General features: G+C 35.4%; 4 protein-coding genes across 7 annotated transcripts; 1 reads left to right on the top strand and 3 right to left on the bottom strand.

The window, feature by feature from the left end:
* On the bottom strand, nt 6,490-7,527 carry LOC107608385 (E3 ubiquitin ligase BIG BROTHER-related). The gene has a single exon (XM_016310188.2). It carries the CDS (start codon nt 7,325-7,327, stop codon nt 6,647-6,649), a length of 681 nt encoding a protein of 226 aa, XP_016165674.1. The 5' UTR covers nt 7,328-7,527; the 3' UTR covers nt 6,490-6,646.
* On the bottom strand, nt 9,201-10,661 carry LOC107607821. The gene is made up of 3 exons (XM_016309722.2): nt 10,536-10,661; nt 10,345-10,445; nt 9,201-10,209 (listed from the first exon to the last, which is right to left on the bottom strand). The coding sequence occupies exons 1-3, from the start codon at nt 10,631-10,633 to the stop codon at nt 9,722-9,724; spliced, it is 687 nt and encodes a 228-aa protein (XP_016165208.1). The 5' UTR covers nt 10,634-10,661; the 3' UTR covers nt 9,201-9,721.
* Nucleotides 10,516-12,295, top strand: LOC107606054 (TLC domain-containing protein 2). Of its 2 annotated transcripts, XM_016308021.2 has the most exons (4): nt 10,516-10,647; nt 10,788-11,080; nt 11,361-11,638; nt 11,735-12,295. In XM_016308021.2, the coding sequence occupies exons 2-4, from the start codon at nt 10,813-10,815 to the stop codon at nt 12,050-12,052; spliced, it is 864 nt and encodes a 287-aa protein (XP_016163507.1). In that variant the 5' UTR covers nt 10,516-10,647; nt 10,788-10,812; the 3' UTR covers nt 12,053-12,295. The 2 variants fall into 2 exon arrangements, with proteins under 2 accessions (XP_016163507.1, XP_020962035.1); XM_021106376.1 differs by lacking the exon at nt 10,516-10,647 and having other exon boundaries at nt 10,675-11,080.
* On the bottom strand, nt 12,364-15,563 carry LOC107606053 (filament-like plant protein). 3 transcript variants are annotated; one of them, XM_021106375.1, is made up of 6 exons: nt 15,478-15,563; nt 15,225-15,284; nt 14,646-14,705; nt 14,215-14,524; nt 12,752-14,019; nt 12,364-12,660 (listed from the first exon to the last, which is right to left on the bottom strand). In XM_021106375.1, the coding sequence occupies exons 3-6, from the start codon at nt 14,703-14,705 to the stop codon at nt 12,538-12,540; spliced, it is 1,761 nt and encodes a 586-aa protein (XP_020962034.1). In that variant the 5' UTR covers nt 15,225-15,284; nt 15,478-15,563; the 3' UTR covers nt 12,364-12,537. The 3 variants fall into 3 exon arrangements, with proteins under 3 accessions (XP_020962034.1, XP_016163506.1, XP_016163505.1); XM_016308020.2 differs by lacking the exon at nt 15,478-15,563 and having other exon boundaries at nt 14,215-14,500; nt 15,225-15,463; XM_016308019.2 differs by lacking the exon at nt 15,478-15,563 and having other exon boundaries at nt 15,225-15,462.

A 16,866-nucleotide genomic window follows, 5' to 3' on the forward strand; every position in this document is an offset into this window, starting at 1 on the left:
TTATCATTAAATATTAAAAAAAATTAAAAGTTAACAATTTTAATTTATATTAGTCAGCACTTTTAATTAGTAGGCTAGTACCATATTTTTACTCAATATTTTTAAACATTGTTAGCTAATTATAGGTCCAAAATTATAAATTATGCTAGTCCTTTAATATTATCATGGGTAAATACTTTTTCGAAGAACTATGAGGCTCCAATAAAAAAATATCTTTTTCGTCTCTTGATATTTGATTTCGTGAGACAAGTTAGCTCCTCTGTCAATGATCTCTATTCAGAACATATTTATGTGACATGTTAATCATTAATATATTCTTCATTTAATTTTTATAAATAAAAATAATTTAAAAATCACTAATATTTCTTAGTTTTGTCTCCAATCCGTTTTGTACACTAAAATAAACGACCTTGATAATTACTCCTAAAAGACAACGTGACTCCGAATAAAAAAAAATTTGTCAATCCTAGTTGGCTATTAACGGATACATCGTTTAACATGTCATGTAAGCTTATCCCATTAATATAGAGAGAAATATTGATAGAGGAACTAATCAATCCCATAAAAATCAAGGTTCTGAAAACCGGATCGGACCGGCCGGTTCGATCGGGTTAACCGAGAACCAATTATCTGGCCGATCCGGTTGACCCCCAAAACCTCTCTGCAAAAACTCGGTAAAAAAACTGGTTGAACCGATAGTTAACCGGTGGACTGGACGAACCCGGCAGATTTTTTGAAGTTCCAGTTTTTTAAAATAGCCCAAAACGGCGTTTTTTGACGCAAAAAAAAGACAAAAAAAAAAGAAAACAAAACCCACGACCCACTAACCTAACCCAGCCCCAAATCATTCAACACTCAGTGTCACCACGCCTCCCTCAACTCTACTTTCCTTTTCTTCCAATGAGCAGGGGGACTCCACCATCTACACCACAATCGACGCCGGCTGGGAGCCAATGACCTCCAGCGGTTGCCACCCTCGCGGTTTGAAGCGTCTAGCATCATCGTTGTCTGGTCTTCAGAAGAACACACACAAAACACCCCACAGCACAGCTGTCAGCAGTGTCGTCGTCTTGAACTCTGAACACTGAAGCTTCTGGGGTCGCCGTTGTCGGCTTCTGTCAACATCGTAGTCGGGCATCTGTTCTGCCGCCGTGAATCGCAGTGAGTTCTTGGGTTTTTCAATTAATTTTTTTATTTGGTTTTAATTAACTGTATGAATTGCTGGTTGCTCCAGTGAGGAATTTAGTTCAGATTTAAGTTCAGTTAATGTTTTTATTTTGTTAATTATATGAATTGATGGCTTGATGCAGAGTTCTTATTATGCTTTTCAATTTTTTTATTTTGTTAATTATATGAATTAATTGTTATGTAATTCTGAATTTTACTTAATATAAATTTGGTAAAGTTCAATTTTGGAACTTTGAATTTTGAATTTTGCTATATAAGTTCAAAATTCTGCCCTATTGAATTTTGCTGAGTATAATTTTTTATTTTGAATGCTGGATGAATTGATATAATCTTCTGGGTTCTGAATTGTTATCATTTTGAATTTTGCTATAATTGTTGGATGTAACTTGTGATTTGGATTTCTAGATTTTGGATTTGGATTCGCTTCTGAAGCCATGACAAATCCCTCGCCCAACAATCATGGCATTCGTGGACATATTCCTGCATTGAAGTATTTTTTCTTTTGTTAATCTCTCTGTATGTTGTGTTCTCTTTGGCCAGATAAAGTCACTCTAGGTATGGTAGAAATTTCTAGAATTAGGTAATTGTTGAGAATGTAGTTTAGAGGGTTTTTTATTTTCAAGGATGCTACACATCCATATAACCATGTAACCAAGTTGGCCCAACACCAAAAAAACCCAATACTATTAAATGAAACGTGAAATACACGCGGCTAACACACACGAAATCGCTCTTGCCCAACGCTTCTTCTCCCCCACGCTTCTTCTTCTTTTCCCGCACTTCTTCTTCTTCTTCTTCTCACGCTCGTTTACGCACAGAGCGTCTTCTTCTTCTTCTTCGCCTTCTTCTTCGCGTTCCTCCTTCTCCTCCTTCTCCTCATTTTTCGCGTTCTTTCTTCTTCACGTGTTTTCTCCTTATCGTCATTCTTTTGTTGTTGTTGCTGCTGTATTTTTTTGTCTTTTCTTCCTTCTCTCTCTTGTGAAGAAGTAGTAGAAGGTGAAGAAGAAGAGTTTTGAATAGTGCAGAATGAACCAAACACAGTACTCATGGTGAACCAAACACAGTACTCATGGTGAACTGAGCATAGTACCCATGGTGAACCAAACACAATACAATTGTATAGTACTGAGTGAACGAAACATAATCCATTATATAAAATCAAATTCAAACAGCTTTCTACAGAATGAACCGAACACAGTACTCATGGTGAAACAATTGTATAGTACTGAGTGAACGAAACATAATCCATTATATAAAATCAAATTCAAATAACTCTGCCTATAATTTACATATTATCAATTCAATTCAGTACACCTCCGTCCATTTAATTCAATTCAAATTAGCAATTGCATTCCATTCAATTCGATTCAAAATTGAATAATCCAAACTTTGTCAGTTTGATTCGTTTCAGAAGAGTAATCCAAATCGCTCTCCTGTTTACCAAAAAATTATGAACCCCTAAACACCAAAACTAGAACCCTAAACACTGACCCCTGAACCCATAAACCCTAAATCCCTAAAACCTAAACCCTAAACCCTAAACCCTGAACCCAAACCCTGAACTCTGAACTCTGAACCCTGAACACTAAACCCTAAACCCTGAACCCGAACCCTGAAAACTGAACTCTGAACCCTAAACCCTAAACCTTACCGTAAACCCTAAACCCCTAAAAGCCTGAACCCTAAATCCTAGACCCCAAAACCCTAAACCCTCAACCATGAACACGGTGAACCGAAATTAATACACAGGGCAAACCGAAAGTTTGAAACACACTGAACCCCTGTACACTGAACCCTGAACCCATAAACCCTAAACCCAAAACCCTAAAACTCTAAACCATGAAATCCTATCGTCATTTTTTTGTTGTTGTTGCTGCTGTATTTTTTGTCTTTTCCTCCTTCTCTCTCTGGTGAAGAAGCAGTAGAAGGTGAGAAAGAAGAGTTTTGAATAGTGCATAATGAACCGAACACAGTACTCATGGTGAACCGAACACAGTACTCATAGTGAGCCGAACATAGTACTCATGGTGAACCGAACACAATACAATTGTATAGTACTGAGTGAACGAAACATAATCCATTATATAAAATCAAATTCAAATAGCTTTCTGCAGAATGAATCGAACACAGTACTCATGGTGAAACAATTGTATAGTACTGAGTGAACGAAACATAATCCATTATATAAAATCAAATTCTAATAACTCTGCCTACAATTTATATATTATCAATTCAATTCAACTCAGTACACCTCCGTCCATTTAATTCAATTCAAATTAGCAATTACATTCCATCCAAATCGATTCAAAATTAAATAATCCAAACTTTGTCAGTTTGAATAATTCCATTCAATTAGTTTCAAAATTGAATAATCTGTCCATTTATATTGTGTCCAAAAGTTTTCTAGCTTTCTCACTTTTTGATGACCTGCTCTTCTTCTTCTAGCTCCATTTGTTCTACATAGTGTGCTAACTCCAGTATTGGGCCTAGGGATGGCAAAATTTTCCGAGACGCGGGGATCCCTGCGGGAACTGCCCCGAATGGGGATCCGATTGTGGGGAATTTTCCCCGTGGGGATGGGGATGGGGGACAAAATTCCCCCGAAGCAGGCGCGGGGACCCGAGCGGGGATCCCCGCTCCGTCCCTGCTATTCCCCGAAATTTCTTAATTCTTTGAATTATCCTTAATAGTTTATTCTCATATATGTTTTTTAGTCATTTCTCACACATACATATATATACAGAAACCCAAAACTCCTAATCTTTATTTGCATAATCCTTCTTCAATTCAGATATCCCTAAGGCTGTCCATACTCCATCCAACATCTCTGCAGCCACCCCCTCGTCACCCTCTTACCGCATCGTCACACCTCACCATGCCATCACCCTTACCGCGTCGTAATTTCTATTTGCAGCGTTCTTTTTCGTAACTCTGCCGTCGTGTCCATTCTCCTCTCTATTGCCGCATCTCCCACCTCGTCCACTGCTTTTTTCTTTGACCCGTCGTTGCGTCCCTCCATTGCGTTATTTCGAAAGAAGTCACCATCGTATCATTTAGACTTTTTGTATAAAATCTTGCAGTTTTTGTATAAGATAGATACTTGCAGCTCTATTCATATGGAAATTAATAATTAGTTAGAACTATTATGTAGATGGGGAATGGGGTCCCCGCGGGGAATGGGGCCCTGTGGGGAATGGGGATGGGGAGCAATATTCCCCCACAGCGGGGAATGGGGCGGGGATGGGGAGCAAATCTGAGGGCGGGGATGGGGAGCAGGGAGGCATCCCCCGCCCCTGCCCTGCCCCATTGACATCCCTAATTGGGCCTACCACTTAACCCAAAAGCAGCTGCAGAAGCAAAGAAAATTTTGATATATAGGTGAGTTAAATTAAATTAGAAAGAAATTAAATTAAATTTACAACTTAAAGCATATTGCCAGGTTTTTTTAATGATGCATATGCTTTGAACTTTGAACTTTGAATGACTTAAAGTGTGTGAATTCTTTTATTGTGATTGACAGTAAAAGATTAAAGAGTGCATGGTTAAATTTCATTTTTGGTCTTTAAATTTCACCTTCAATGTATGCTTCATCGGGCTATACTGTGATTGATAGTTTGAAAAGGAATAGAAATATAAAATGAGTCCAAACTAACGTTACGGCTATTATGGTTTGAATGGTTAAATTTTGTAATGTAATGGTTCATAATAAAATTGATTCATTCTATTTCATCCCACTAAAATTATGATTCTTTTGTTCTCAGTTCGCAAAATTTAGCATGAGCTTTTTATGATTCTTATGTTAGACTTAGAACGCTTTTTGTCTCATTTTACTAAGAAACAATAAACTTCATTTTACCATTTTTAATTAATCAATAATGCAACCTTAGCTTGTTAATTATATATGCTACGTACTATTTAATTACCGCCACTTCTGTTAGTAGTTGTATAATATTAGTTTGCATTGAGTTAAAGCTTGCCTAAAATCAAGTTCCTATGAGCATACGTGATGGAAATTTGTGCAAATCAAAGTGGCCATATAGCCGTAAGTTTTGAATAAATAAAATTAAATATAATGATGATTAGAGAGTGTATGTTAGAGATAAGTGCCTCGTAGCTACTCATATTAATTATCCTAGGAAAACTGCCTTGCAAGCCAAAATAAAAAAAAATTAATAATAATCCAATCAAAGTTTAAATCCATATAAAATTGTTAGCAGAAGGTTGCTAGTTCTTATTATACTTAGTATGTCCTTTTTATGTGGCTCAAAATCTTAGCAAATGCTCTTTGTTATTTAGTGGTTAAAATTTTAATGTTGATTTGACTTATTAAACTTGTGCTCCATATTCATTACTAACATGTTTATTTCTTTTGCTAGCAGGAGGATATGATGTGGAGAAAATATATTCTAAGCAAATATAAGATGAGATGGGTCTTATAATGATTTTGGTTATCTAAATGTATTATTTTGATGTGTTCTTTATTTTTTGATAAGAGACTTTATCCAATATTACATGTAATGGATAAACTACACCCTATTTTGATTAGTGTTGTAATGGATATCTAATTTTTAATGAAACTTTTATCATTTAAATTTATTGAATTTATCATTCTTAGATTTATTTGTGTTTATCATCATTTTGAAATGTGATTATGCTTTAAAAAAAATTAAATCTCATAAAACAAAACAGGCTATGGTCAAGGCAAAAAATCGTGACCATAAATGGCTATGGTCACGGTTTTAAGGAGGGGTGACTATAGACCATAGTTAAGGCTATAGTCACAGTTTTAGGTGGGGTGACTATAGAGGCTATGGTCACGACCAAAACCGTGACCATAAATAAGGCTATGGTCACGGTTTTAGGAAGGGGTGACCATAGAGGCTATGATCACAGCCAAAACCGTGACCATAGATAAGGCTATAGTCACGGTTTTAAGGAGGGGTGACCATAGAGGCTATGGTCGGTGAAAATCGTGACCATAGATAAGGTTATGGTCACAGTGAAAAAAGATGGCCTAAAATGTCAGAATTTGAAAATTGAAACCGTGACCATAGAAATCGTGACCATAGATAAAAAAACCGTGACTATAGACTTATGGCCACGAGAGAATAGGCCACAGTAAAAAATCGTGACTATAAATTCAAAACCGTGACCATAGATCTTTGGTCACTCTTTTTACTAGCTATGGTCATGGTTTTTTACCGTGTGACCATAGGCCTTTTTTTGTAGTGTAATTTTACGATATCCAATCCTTTGATGCTTCATTTATTTTTCAACGATGGTATAGTTGCATTCATCAAATGAATAAATCACAGTAATTTGTTCATAAATAATATTCAAATGCGGAGTACATACATATATATTTACATACACTAGCCAGTAATATAATATGTACAGACACATCAATAACTTAACAATAATCTAATCTAAACTATACAATAACAAGAATAATCAAAGGTTATTCATTCTTAGGCATGATCTTGTTGGTATTATTATTATTGGTTGAAACTTCATTGCCACAAATTGGACAAACCTTCTTAATCTGAAGCCATGTGGTTATGCAATCTTCATGAAAAGGGTGCTTACATTCCAGTGCCACCATTGATTCACCTTCTTCATATTCTATCTGACAAACTACACACCGATCGATTCTTTCATCATCACTATTAGATTTGCAAGTGTAAGGGTATAAGCAAGAAGACACTTCATTTTCTGATAATCCTCTATTCTCTTCTCCTATGATTTCTCCCAACTCAATCAACTCTTCATAGGACATTTCATCTGGATCAATTTCATCTTCTTCCATCTCTTCTTCTTCTCCCTCGTCATCTTCGTCGTAGTTGCTTCCTTCACCTTCAAGGAACTGGGTTTCTGACTCCTCAAAGTCTTGGCTTTCTAAATAATACTCGGAATCGCCATCTTCATCGCCCAACGAGGAATAATCATCTTCGTCGTCGTCTTCTTCATCGTCCTCACTTTCCATGGTTGCTAGGGTTGTGTATGTTGCTCCCTCTTGTTCTTGCAAGCTAATTGCAAGAATATAATCAAAGTTCTCTTGCTCAAATAATTCATTATTATTACTACTATTATTATTGCATGGTTCTTTGTGGGTTGGTTGTTTTCCATCATCACCTTCCATATTGTAGGGGGAAAAATAAAAATCTTGTTATGATGAAAATAAAAAAGAAAGAAAGAAAAAGAACTAAAATGTGATAGGTTTATGAGAAGAGAACAAATTAAAGTGATTTGATTTGTGCATGGTATTTGAGGTGATGAATAGAAACATATTCTAAATAGATTCTATTGGGGGAAGGAAGGATGAACAAACTTCCACGTCAAGTAAATGGTGAACCCTTTGTAATGGATTCTCAATATTCCATATTCTTGGGTTATTCTTAGGTCTTCTTATTACCAATGACAATTAATAATCATAAACTTTGGATTTTCCTTTTGGATAAGGTAGGCCTTTGTGCAAATTGCAACGCAATGGCAAAACATGTTCCATACGTAGCAATATACCTTATTCCAAAAATGAAGATATCAAATAAAATAAATTAGCATGCTCAGTTTTCAAACTTTAATATATCATTATTCTCTCTTTTCTTTTTGTCATGAATATATCATTGTTCATATGCGTGTTTGTCAATAACTTTGGTATTTGTCAGGCCACTTTTTTTTTATTTTTCAAAACAAACTAATTACATTTTGTTGGGCTTTTGATTTTGGGTTAGACCATCTCATGGTATGTCTTTTCTTTTCTGGGCCGGATGTTCTCTTTTTTTTTTTTAATTTTTTCCTACTCACTCTATATGTATTCTTTTTCTTTAAAAAAAAATTTACTTAAAAAAGAATACCCTGGTGCTATGGTGAAAAAAATTGCAACCAACACAAGTTGGCACAGATAGATGAAGATTTGTGTTTTTTAACCATTTTTCTCGAATTTAATACTCACTAGAGAATAGAAATGAAGCTGGGTTTTCTGGTCTCGTTTAAATACCAAAAAAAAATTTTTTTTTTTTACAAATGATTTAATTATTTTTAACCAAAAACCTGAATTAACTTTTTAAAAATAAGTGAATAAATAAATGAAGGTTTTATTGATAATGAATTTAATCAAATAATATATTTTCTTTCAAACCTACCTTTAAAGTTGGTACTTTTTTAAACCTAATTATTTGATAATAAGAATTTCATGAATAATACCATAACATGCATAAAGGATAAAGTTGATAAAAGATAAATAAATGTTTAGTGACGATGGCTAAAAGTCCGTTAGTGAAATGCAGAAGTTAAGAATTATTGTTTCTTCTAAATGTGATTTTTAGTTCAAAATCATTTCTGCGTTTATAAATAGAAAAATTAGCCAAATAAAAAATTGAAGTTTTTAAAAAGCTTAAATATTTTTTTCTTTCCGACGCATTGCCAAACACACCTAACAAGAGATTAGTGGCCTACTTTTGTGCCCAGTTTAAAACTAATAGCGTTTGTTTTGAGGTATTGAGACAGAGACTGGGAGACTGAGACTCAATATCATGTTTGTTAGTTCTGGTACTAAAATTTTTGTCTCTGTCTCCAAAATTTCAGTAGAGCAATGCTAGGAGGCCAGTAACTTTTGTGATTAGTAGCCATCAATGATGATTTAATGGTGTGAGATTGGTATGAGATTTCATCCAATGGCTCACCTTTCTCTGCTGCTGGCCAAAATTCAATAAAATTACTGGCCCCATAGACTTTTCCTTAATAGTATTTTAGTACCTCTAAAAAATGGGGACACAGAAGACTAAATTTTTTAGAGATGGAGACTGAAACTTTAATAACATTTTATACCTAAAAACATACATTCATTTCAATTAATTAATTCCAATTTTACTCTTTGTACAAATTAAATTAGAATTTTATTCTTGTTTCAATTTCTGTCTCCCACTTTGCACTAAATAGAATACTGAGATTTATTTCAGTCTCTGTCTCTTAATCTTTGTCTCTCAGTCTCAATCTTTCCGTCTCTATCTCTCCACCAAACGCTACTTAGTAGTGATGGAGATTAGTTCCTTTTTTCATTCTCCTCGTGTATAGCAGTTTCTAAATGGTAAATGTTGCTGAAATCAATACAATTTTACAAACTATGAATTTGAACTCATTTTAAAAAACAAAAATGTATAACATTAATCTATGTACTTAATCTATAACCCACGTTCTCTTCTCTTTATATATATACATTTCCAAACATCACCCCTAAGCGATCTAATTTCAATTTTTGCAATTTCATATCATATCTGCCTTTTTTTTCCGGTTATATTATAATTATATTGCTATGCTCTTTCGAAAAATTAGAGAGAGAAATAGTATACGTCACCCTATCAAGATCAAAACAAAATTGCATTTAAAATAACTTCATATACTGATTTCATGAGAGAATAGAAAAGAAGAAAATAGTTTCTATCAATGTCACAAGACAAAAAGCAAGAAGATACTTGTTTTTTCCCCCTCAAATTAACGAGTCATAAGCATATGCATTAATAATACAAAGAAGGTATTACTTTGTAAGAATTCTTTTTCTCCTATTGACACCTTTTCTAGCAAACTTAGATGTACGAGTTACCTTAATATCATGAACATTGCCTTTGTGATCACAATGTTCCATTACATTATTGCCATGATGCTTTTTGCTTTTATAACTACTAATCTCAACTCGAGCATGATCACCATTTCTAACCCGTAAAGATTTTCTCAAATGCGAGCTTTTGTAGTCTCTCCTTCTACGCGAAAGTGATGGAAAACGATTTGAAATACTTTCATCACTATAATCTTGTTCAGTTGCGAAGTAGAACCTGTTATCTATAGTGTTTCTTAACCTCCTCCTTCTTCTCCTTTTAATTTTGTGCAGTTTGGCACACAAAAAAGCACAGGCATATTCCCATATGCAACAATAAGAAGAACAACATGCCCATATTATTTTGCAAAGCCCCCGCCCAATGCACCCGAATATGCCTAATTTATGCAGCAGATAAAAGAATAATAGAACTGCAAAGAAAAACAGAACATTACAAGTTTGATCAAGGAAGATGTTGGATGCAATCCAAGATCCATTTAGAGTGAAAACTCAAGTATCCATTTGAGTTTCTATCGTGAATCAGATAACATTGATAAATCACTTACCCGCATACAGCAGAATAAAAACCATGGCGAGTCTCAAGAGATTGGCAACGCAGAAATTTTCGATGTAGCAAAGAAAGTCCCATGTTGGTCCACATACTGAACTGAAACAAATTAAATTCCAATTTTCACATTTCATGTTTAATTTTGAATTTCTTAAAATGCATTGACGAGTATGTATTGTATGGTGTTACCTACAAGACTTGCCGGAGAGGAACTCAACAGGGGAACTAAAAAGTTTGCCGACGCCGTTTCCAATTCCCTGAGCAAATGACTCAATAACGTTGCCCATAAATTGAAGATCAGGTTATTTCTTTGTGAAATGCAATTTTATAAGACTAGAAGCGGTTACCATATTCTTCTTTTTTTTCTTTCAACTGTTTCAATCTTTTCTTTTTCTTTTTTCAATAAATCCCTTATTTCACTCTGCGGCTCTGCCTTGGCAGTTGGCACATCGCCTTCCTCGCAGGGATGGGTAGAGAAGAAGGAGGACGAGAGCGCGGGAAGGTTGAGAATTTCTTCTTAGGGACTCTCATTTTGTGGGCCCTATCCGTTTGTTTTCAGATACTATTCAATAACCGCAGCCAGCTTCTCTACGTCGTTGCCGGTACTGTATTCTACCAGGGCTGTAATTCCCTCATCCGAATATTCTTTTGCAAACAAACGCACAAAGACAGAGACGCTCTCTTCGTCAACACCTCCGTCTCCCTTCTCCATTCTACCATCACCTCCGCTTCAGGTTCCCCCTTTTACTTGCTTCTTTCTTATCCATACACAAATCTGAGATGCGAATTCCAGATGAAATAAAAATCAGCCTCTTTTTGTTGCTAATTGGAGAAAAATGACATATAATTCCGGTAGCTGTAGTAACTTTTTCTGATTTGTGGAATCTAAATGTATTAGTATTTGTTTAATCGGTTGAGGTTAGGGTTTAGAAAAACCCACTCAATACTGCCTTTTCTGTTGATTGCCGTTGAGACTCATTTTTTCACTACTCATTGGTGTCCTGTCTTTTGCAGTGGTCTTTATTTTGCTCAGACAGGTGCTAATTAACGGTCCGAGTGGAATGTTCGATCACTCGCAGTTGGTAGAACATACATGGCCATGGGCATTTGAAGCATTGTGCTTTTCATGTGGTTACTTTGCATATGATCAATGGGATATGCTTTGCTACCACTTGTACAATGGTTGGATCCCTTCCATCCTTGTGCATCATCTGGTTCTCCTAATTTGCTTCACTCTTGCTTTGTATCGAAATATCACCATCAACTACCTCATTCTCACTTTAGTTTGCGAGGTAAGCTTTAGTTATTTTGAAACTCCACCTTCTTTTAAGTGATTGTACCATGATTGCCATTGTGTAATGTTTGAATGAGTTTTTGTGATGGTATAGCTGCATTCAATCTTTCTGCACGTGAGGAAAGTGAGACGGATGTCCGGTGTACGCGAAGCAAAGGCCAATTTTGTTAAGCTAGAATGGTTTCTTAATTGGTTGACATTCTTTCTGGCAAGGACTATACCTCACATTCTCATCATGGTCAAGCTCATCCGGGATGCTCACAAATTTGGAAGGGGAATGGAGCTACCACTGGCTCTGTTTGGCATGGCTGGTATGAATGTGTTGAATATTGGTCTTGGCCTTGATCTCATTAAAGCTTTTAATAGAGAGAGCAAGTCACACCAGACTAAGCAGCATCACCATAGTGAATGAGATAATAGAAATCAGCATAATACTTTGTTCTTATTGATTTCTTTGTATTAGCACACCCCTTCATTAAAAGTGTAATGTAATAAATTCATGGAGATGATGTATATTAGATCTAGTGTCATTTGTAAAGTACACAAATTGATTGTTGTAATCTCCGCTATCCAAATTGTTTTGGAAGAGGTATCTATATTCTAGGCTAGAATTCTAGTCATTTTATAATAATCTTTATACTTCAGATTTCAAAAAGTTATGAAAATGATAAAAATGGTAATTAAAGAGCACTTAGTAGGTCCACTAGAAGTTTTGATCCTTGGTTCAACAATAGAATAACCTTTTCAGAAAACAAAGATGATGTGAACTATGTTTGTTTCAAGATGGCAGTAGAAAGTTTCTGAATTACATCAGAAGTGAATGGCTTCCGTTATAGTTAGTTTCTCTACATCCTCATTCAATTTCTATTCCATTTTTAACTGGAATATCTACTCATGTTATGTGTCATTTGAATACAACTTGAAATTTTCAAGTGCTGCTAAGCAATTTAGTTGATTTCCCAAAGCTGCTATTGTTTGTTGGCAATCAGCAAGCTTCCCTGCAGCCAGTGCTAGATCCTCCTGCCATAGAAAACCATTTTATGTTACAAACACTGAAGTGTTTTCTAGATTCATGTCAATATCAAATTGTCAATGATGAGTGATGACCAACCTGTTTGATCTTCAAGTCACTGAACAACAATTTCTCATTTTGCTTCTTGCTTTCTAGCTCTTCCTCCAGTACCTTACACTTGATTGTGATTTCATCTGACATTGCCTGTTCTCTATCAACCTCAGCTTCTAATAACTGAACTCTTTTGGTTATTGATTGTGCCTCGGCTTCCATGCTCGCTAGTTGGTTTTCTATCATTTGCTCTGATTCGTTGGCATTTTCTAGCTCTCTTTGCAGCTCCTTCAATTTTGTGTCTGCCTCTCTTAGCCGAAGTTGCGAGGCCTCGAACTGCTCTTGGCATTTCATCAAAGCTATCTCCAGCTCAGATTTATCTACATTCGCCTTATCTAGCTTCTCTTTTAGTTCTTTCATCTGACGGTTCATCGTGTCAAACTCATCTGCAAGGGAGATTTCTCCGTTAGTACTTTGATCAGTAACAACTGACTCCTGGTTAAAGTTTTCAGTTGTAATCTCAGGCATTGCAGCAAATCGTTCCATTTCAAGAAAATCGTCCATGAGATCAATTTTAATAGCACTGGATGGAATTTGTCCACACTTGTCATTCTTGAACTGATCAAGCTCTGCAATTAGCGCAGCCGCCCATGAATCAGAACTCGGCTCACACTTGTCTGTTTCTGAGCCACTCTTCCTGCAGGCATCAATCTCAGCCGCATTCAGCCTCTCCCCGTTGTCTGATTGACTATCTGTGAGAGATTCAACACAAAATGAGGATGATGTAATTGATTTATGATCACTAACTGCCGAGCCTTTACAAGCTGTGCTCTTCAGTCTCCGGCATTTGGCCTCAAGCTTTGCCACTTTGCTGATGCTTTCTAAATGTTGCTTGCTAGCTATCTCAGCCGCTTGCGTGCTTAAATCCCTCTCTATTGTCCTTATTTCAAGCTCCTCTGATTGAGCTTGGAGTTCATGCTTCAGTTTCATATTCTCTTTCTCCAAAATTTCAATCTTATGTAACATCTCAAGATCAATTGATTGAGATCTAGCATTAGAAGCTTCCAATTTACTTTGGAGCTCAATGAGCTTGCTCTGGAGTTCAATTTTCGCAGATTCTAAGTCCCTTGTTTTGTTTTCTACAGCATCATGGAAATTCTGTTCCTTCTCTTCTCTTACTTGTCTTAGCTGCCTAACACACTCCTTAAGTGCCGCGTCTAAATGCGCAACTCTATCGTCCAAAGCCGAATTTCTGAGACTTAGCGCCTCGAGTTGCTTCTTTAAGCCTGCAACTTCTTTTTCAGCCTTCTCCCAACCTATAAGTTCATGAAAATGGTCCAATTACATATGAACTACCGAAACTTCATGCAAATTCTGTTTTGTGGTTTTCTTGCTTAGCAATCAGATGAATTGCTTAAGACAAAGTTAAAACAACACCAAGCATATTCAAGGTAGAAAAGCAATAGTGGAAAATATGAACCTATCATTACAAAACATTTCTATGTATGTACCTGCAATGGCTTCTTCAGCAACTTCAGCATGTAAATTAACCAAGTCTTCTTTGCCACTTACATTCACAAGTGCTGCAGATAGCTTCTCTGAGATGTTCCTCAAACCATAAGTTAAATCTCTGTCATTTATATTCGTTGCATCATCATTTGCTTCATTTTGATCTTTCTCCAATGCACTATATTTTACATTGTGCCTTAAATTTGAGGTGACTTCAAGTGAACGCACAATTTCGTCGACATCTTCAGCACTCGCCACGTCTTCTGATGTGATATCAGGGGATTGGTTCTGTCCCATGGGAAATTCATCATGCTACAGAGACAAGAAGAAAAATAACTAAACTATTTCCTAAAGAATTATAAAATATCTGAAAGCTATGCCTAATTTCAGAAAGAAAAGTTGGTGAATACACAATTTAGAGTGCTTATATTACCAGTTCATCCGAGTTCCTGTCAGAATCAGACCCTGAAAATTCAGTTTGCATGGAATTCATCTGAAAAGAAATTAACCAAAAATGTGGAGAGCAGAAAGCTTTGGTTAGTGCTTCATCAACTTTTTACTAAACAGAAACCTCATCCTGCAAGCTCTATCCTTTAGATATCAGAGAATTCAAAACACATTTTTAACATTTCCTTCAACAAACTCAGTTGTTTAGACAGAAAAAAAAAAAAAGGTTACTTTGCTTGATATTTTCTGATTAGCTTTGTCTAGAAATAAACACAGAGCATGTGTACAGAATGAGCCTTTAGGGGTTAGCTTTGACAAATAAAATACCATTATAAAATATTAGAAGGAGAAGTATCAAAGTTCCTAGAGCAGCATTGAGACTTTTTACTGAAAGAAAAAAAAATAGAAAAAGAAAAAGAAAAAGAAAGAAGAACTGGTTCATAAAACCTTGCAGAAAAAGTACAGGTAATGAAACATTACATGGTATCCAATGCAAAATATCCCAAGAACATTACATGAAGTCATGAACATGAACAAAAAGGGAAAAAATAAACTCAAATAATACCTTTGACTCTGTGATAAGTGGAAACCAAACTTCAGGATAGCTAGAAGCCTAACAATGAAACTGGAAAAAAAAAAAGAATGAGTTTGAGAGTTCAGAGTATAAACTCAAGGTTTGAAATAAATAAATAAATAAAAAGGCTATAATCAGTGACATGGGCTGGTATATTTTGAAAAAAAGTGGGGGGAGGGGAAAATGGGAGAGTACAAGTGTGTGTTTCACTGCACAAGTGCACATAAAGATAACAAGTACTGACAAACAAGTAGGAGATTAGGGGATAATAGGTCTTTCTATTTCTTGAATTCTTGCTACCCCTTTCTCTTTTCTTTGCATATAAAAATAGATTGCCATGTGACACTACCATGTTCATTTGTGAATTTCAAGGTTATCTAAGTGCATTGCATGACCACAGTCACATTTTTTTAATATATTATTTATCTCATTTAGAATTTAATTATTGTATTGTACTGGTTAGGGTCATTTATGAACAATCCATGAATTCGACCGAATCCAAGAAGTCATTATTAGTAAAGTTTTTATCAACATAATTGTCTTCTTATATCTTTTGTTGTTTCATGGTCTGTAGTCTGTACAACAATTGTGTGTGAGAACAAGGTCATATGTAAAAATAAAAATTGATTTTAATACTTAATTAATTGAAAAACTTCTCTCCAGAGAAACATGACAGCTCGGTGCACAATCATTTAACGTTAATCCGGTCCGAAAAAGGTTGTACACTTGTACCTAAAAGATTAATGTATATAACCTAATTCGATAATTTCATCAGTGATTCTCTTCATGACTTGAATTCATAATCTTAAAATTATATGGAGACAACTCAACTATTACTCCAAAATTCTAATATCCAACACAAAATACTTCCATAAAAGTAGTTTAAGCATTTACACAGCAGTATATCATTCCTAAGAAAATGTTGTTAGAAGTTTATTGTAATTTAAATTTCTATTGTAGCCTAATTGTAATTATTTATAAATCATTAATAACTTAATCTCATCAATGCTAATGTTTGATGGACCCATTAGATTTAAAGATTATGACACATATAAAGATAGTCCTCTCTCACCAACGCAAGTTGGCACAGATGGATGAGGGTCTGTGTCCCTTAACCATCTCTCCCGGGTTCGATACTCACTGGAGGATGGGAATGGAGTTTGCTTGCTTGGGAGGGTCGCCCACTTTGTGTGCCTCTGCAGTACCCGAGGGATTAGTCATTGGGCTTCCGGCCTGATGGATACCCTGGTACACACCAAAAAAAAAAAGATAGTCCTCTCTCTGCCTCAATACACACGACGTCTTTACAATTTCCATTCACTGAAAAATATTGAGAAACTGTCATCTTGATGAACGTCTGCAAGAAAGGAAAGAGAGAAATCAGTGTTAAAGTTCAACTCTACTGTAACCAAAACTCTGCAAAATCAATTTTAAAGTTCAACTCCAGGTATGAAAATCACAACTTTTAAGATCTTAATTAATACTTCCGCTAAAATAAGTTTACAAATGTAACTATACCAGAGAAAAAAGAACTGTTTTCCTTTTCTCAATTCGCCATTAATAGTGACCATCCTTTTTTTTGTGCTTCACTTAGCATTTTGTATTATTTTGTAGTTTTTTTTTTAAAGAATGA

This window comes from Arachis ipaensis, chromosome B07 (genome assembly GCF_000816755.2).
Source record: "Arachis ipaensis cultivar K30076 chromosome B07, Araip1.1, whole genome shotgun sequence".
Lineage (NCBI taxonomy): Eukaryota > Viridiplantae > Streptophyta > Magnoliopsida > Fabales > Fabaceae > Arachis > Arachis ipaensis.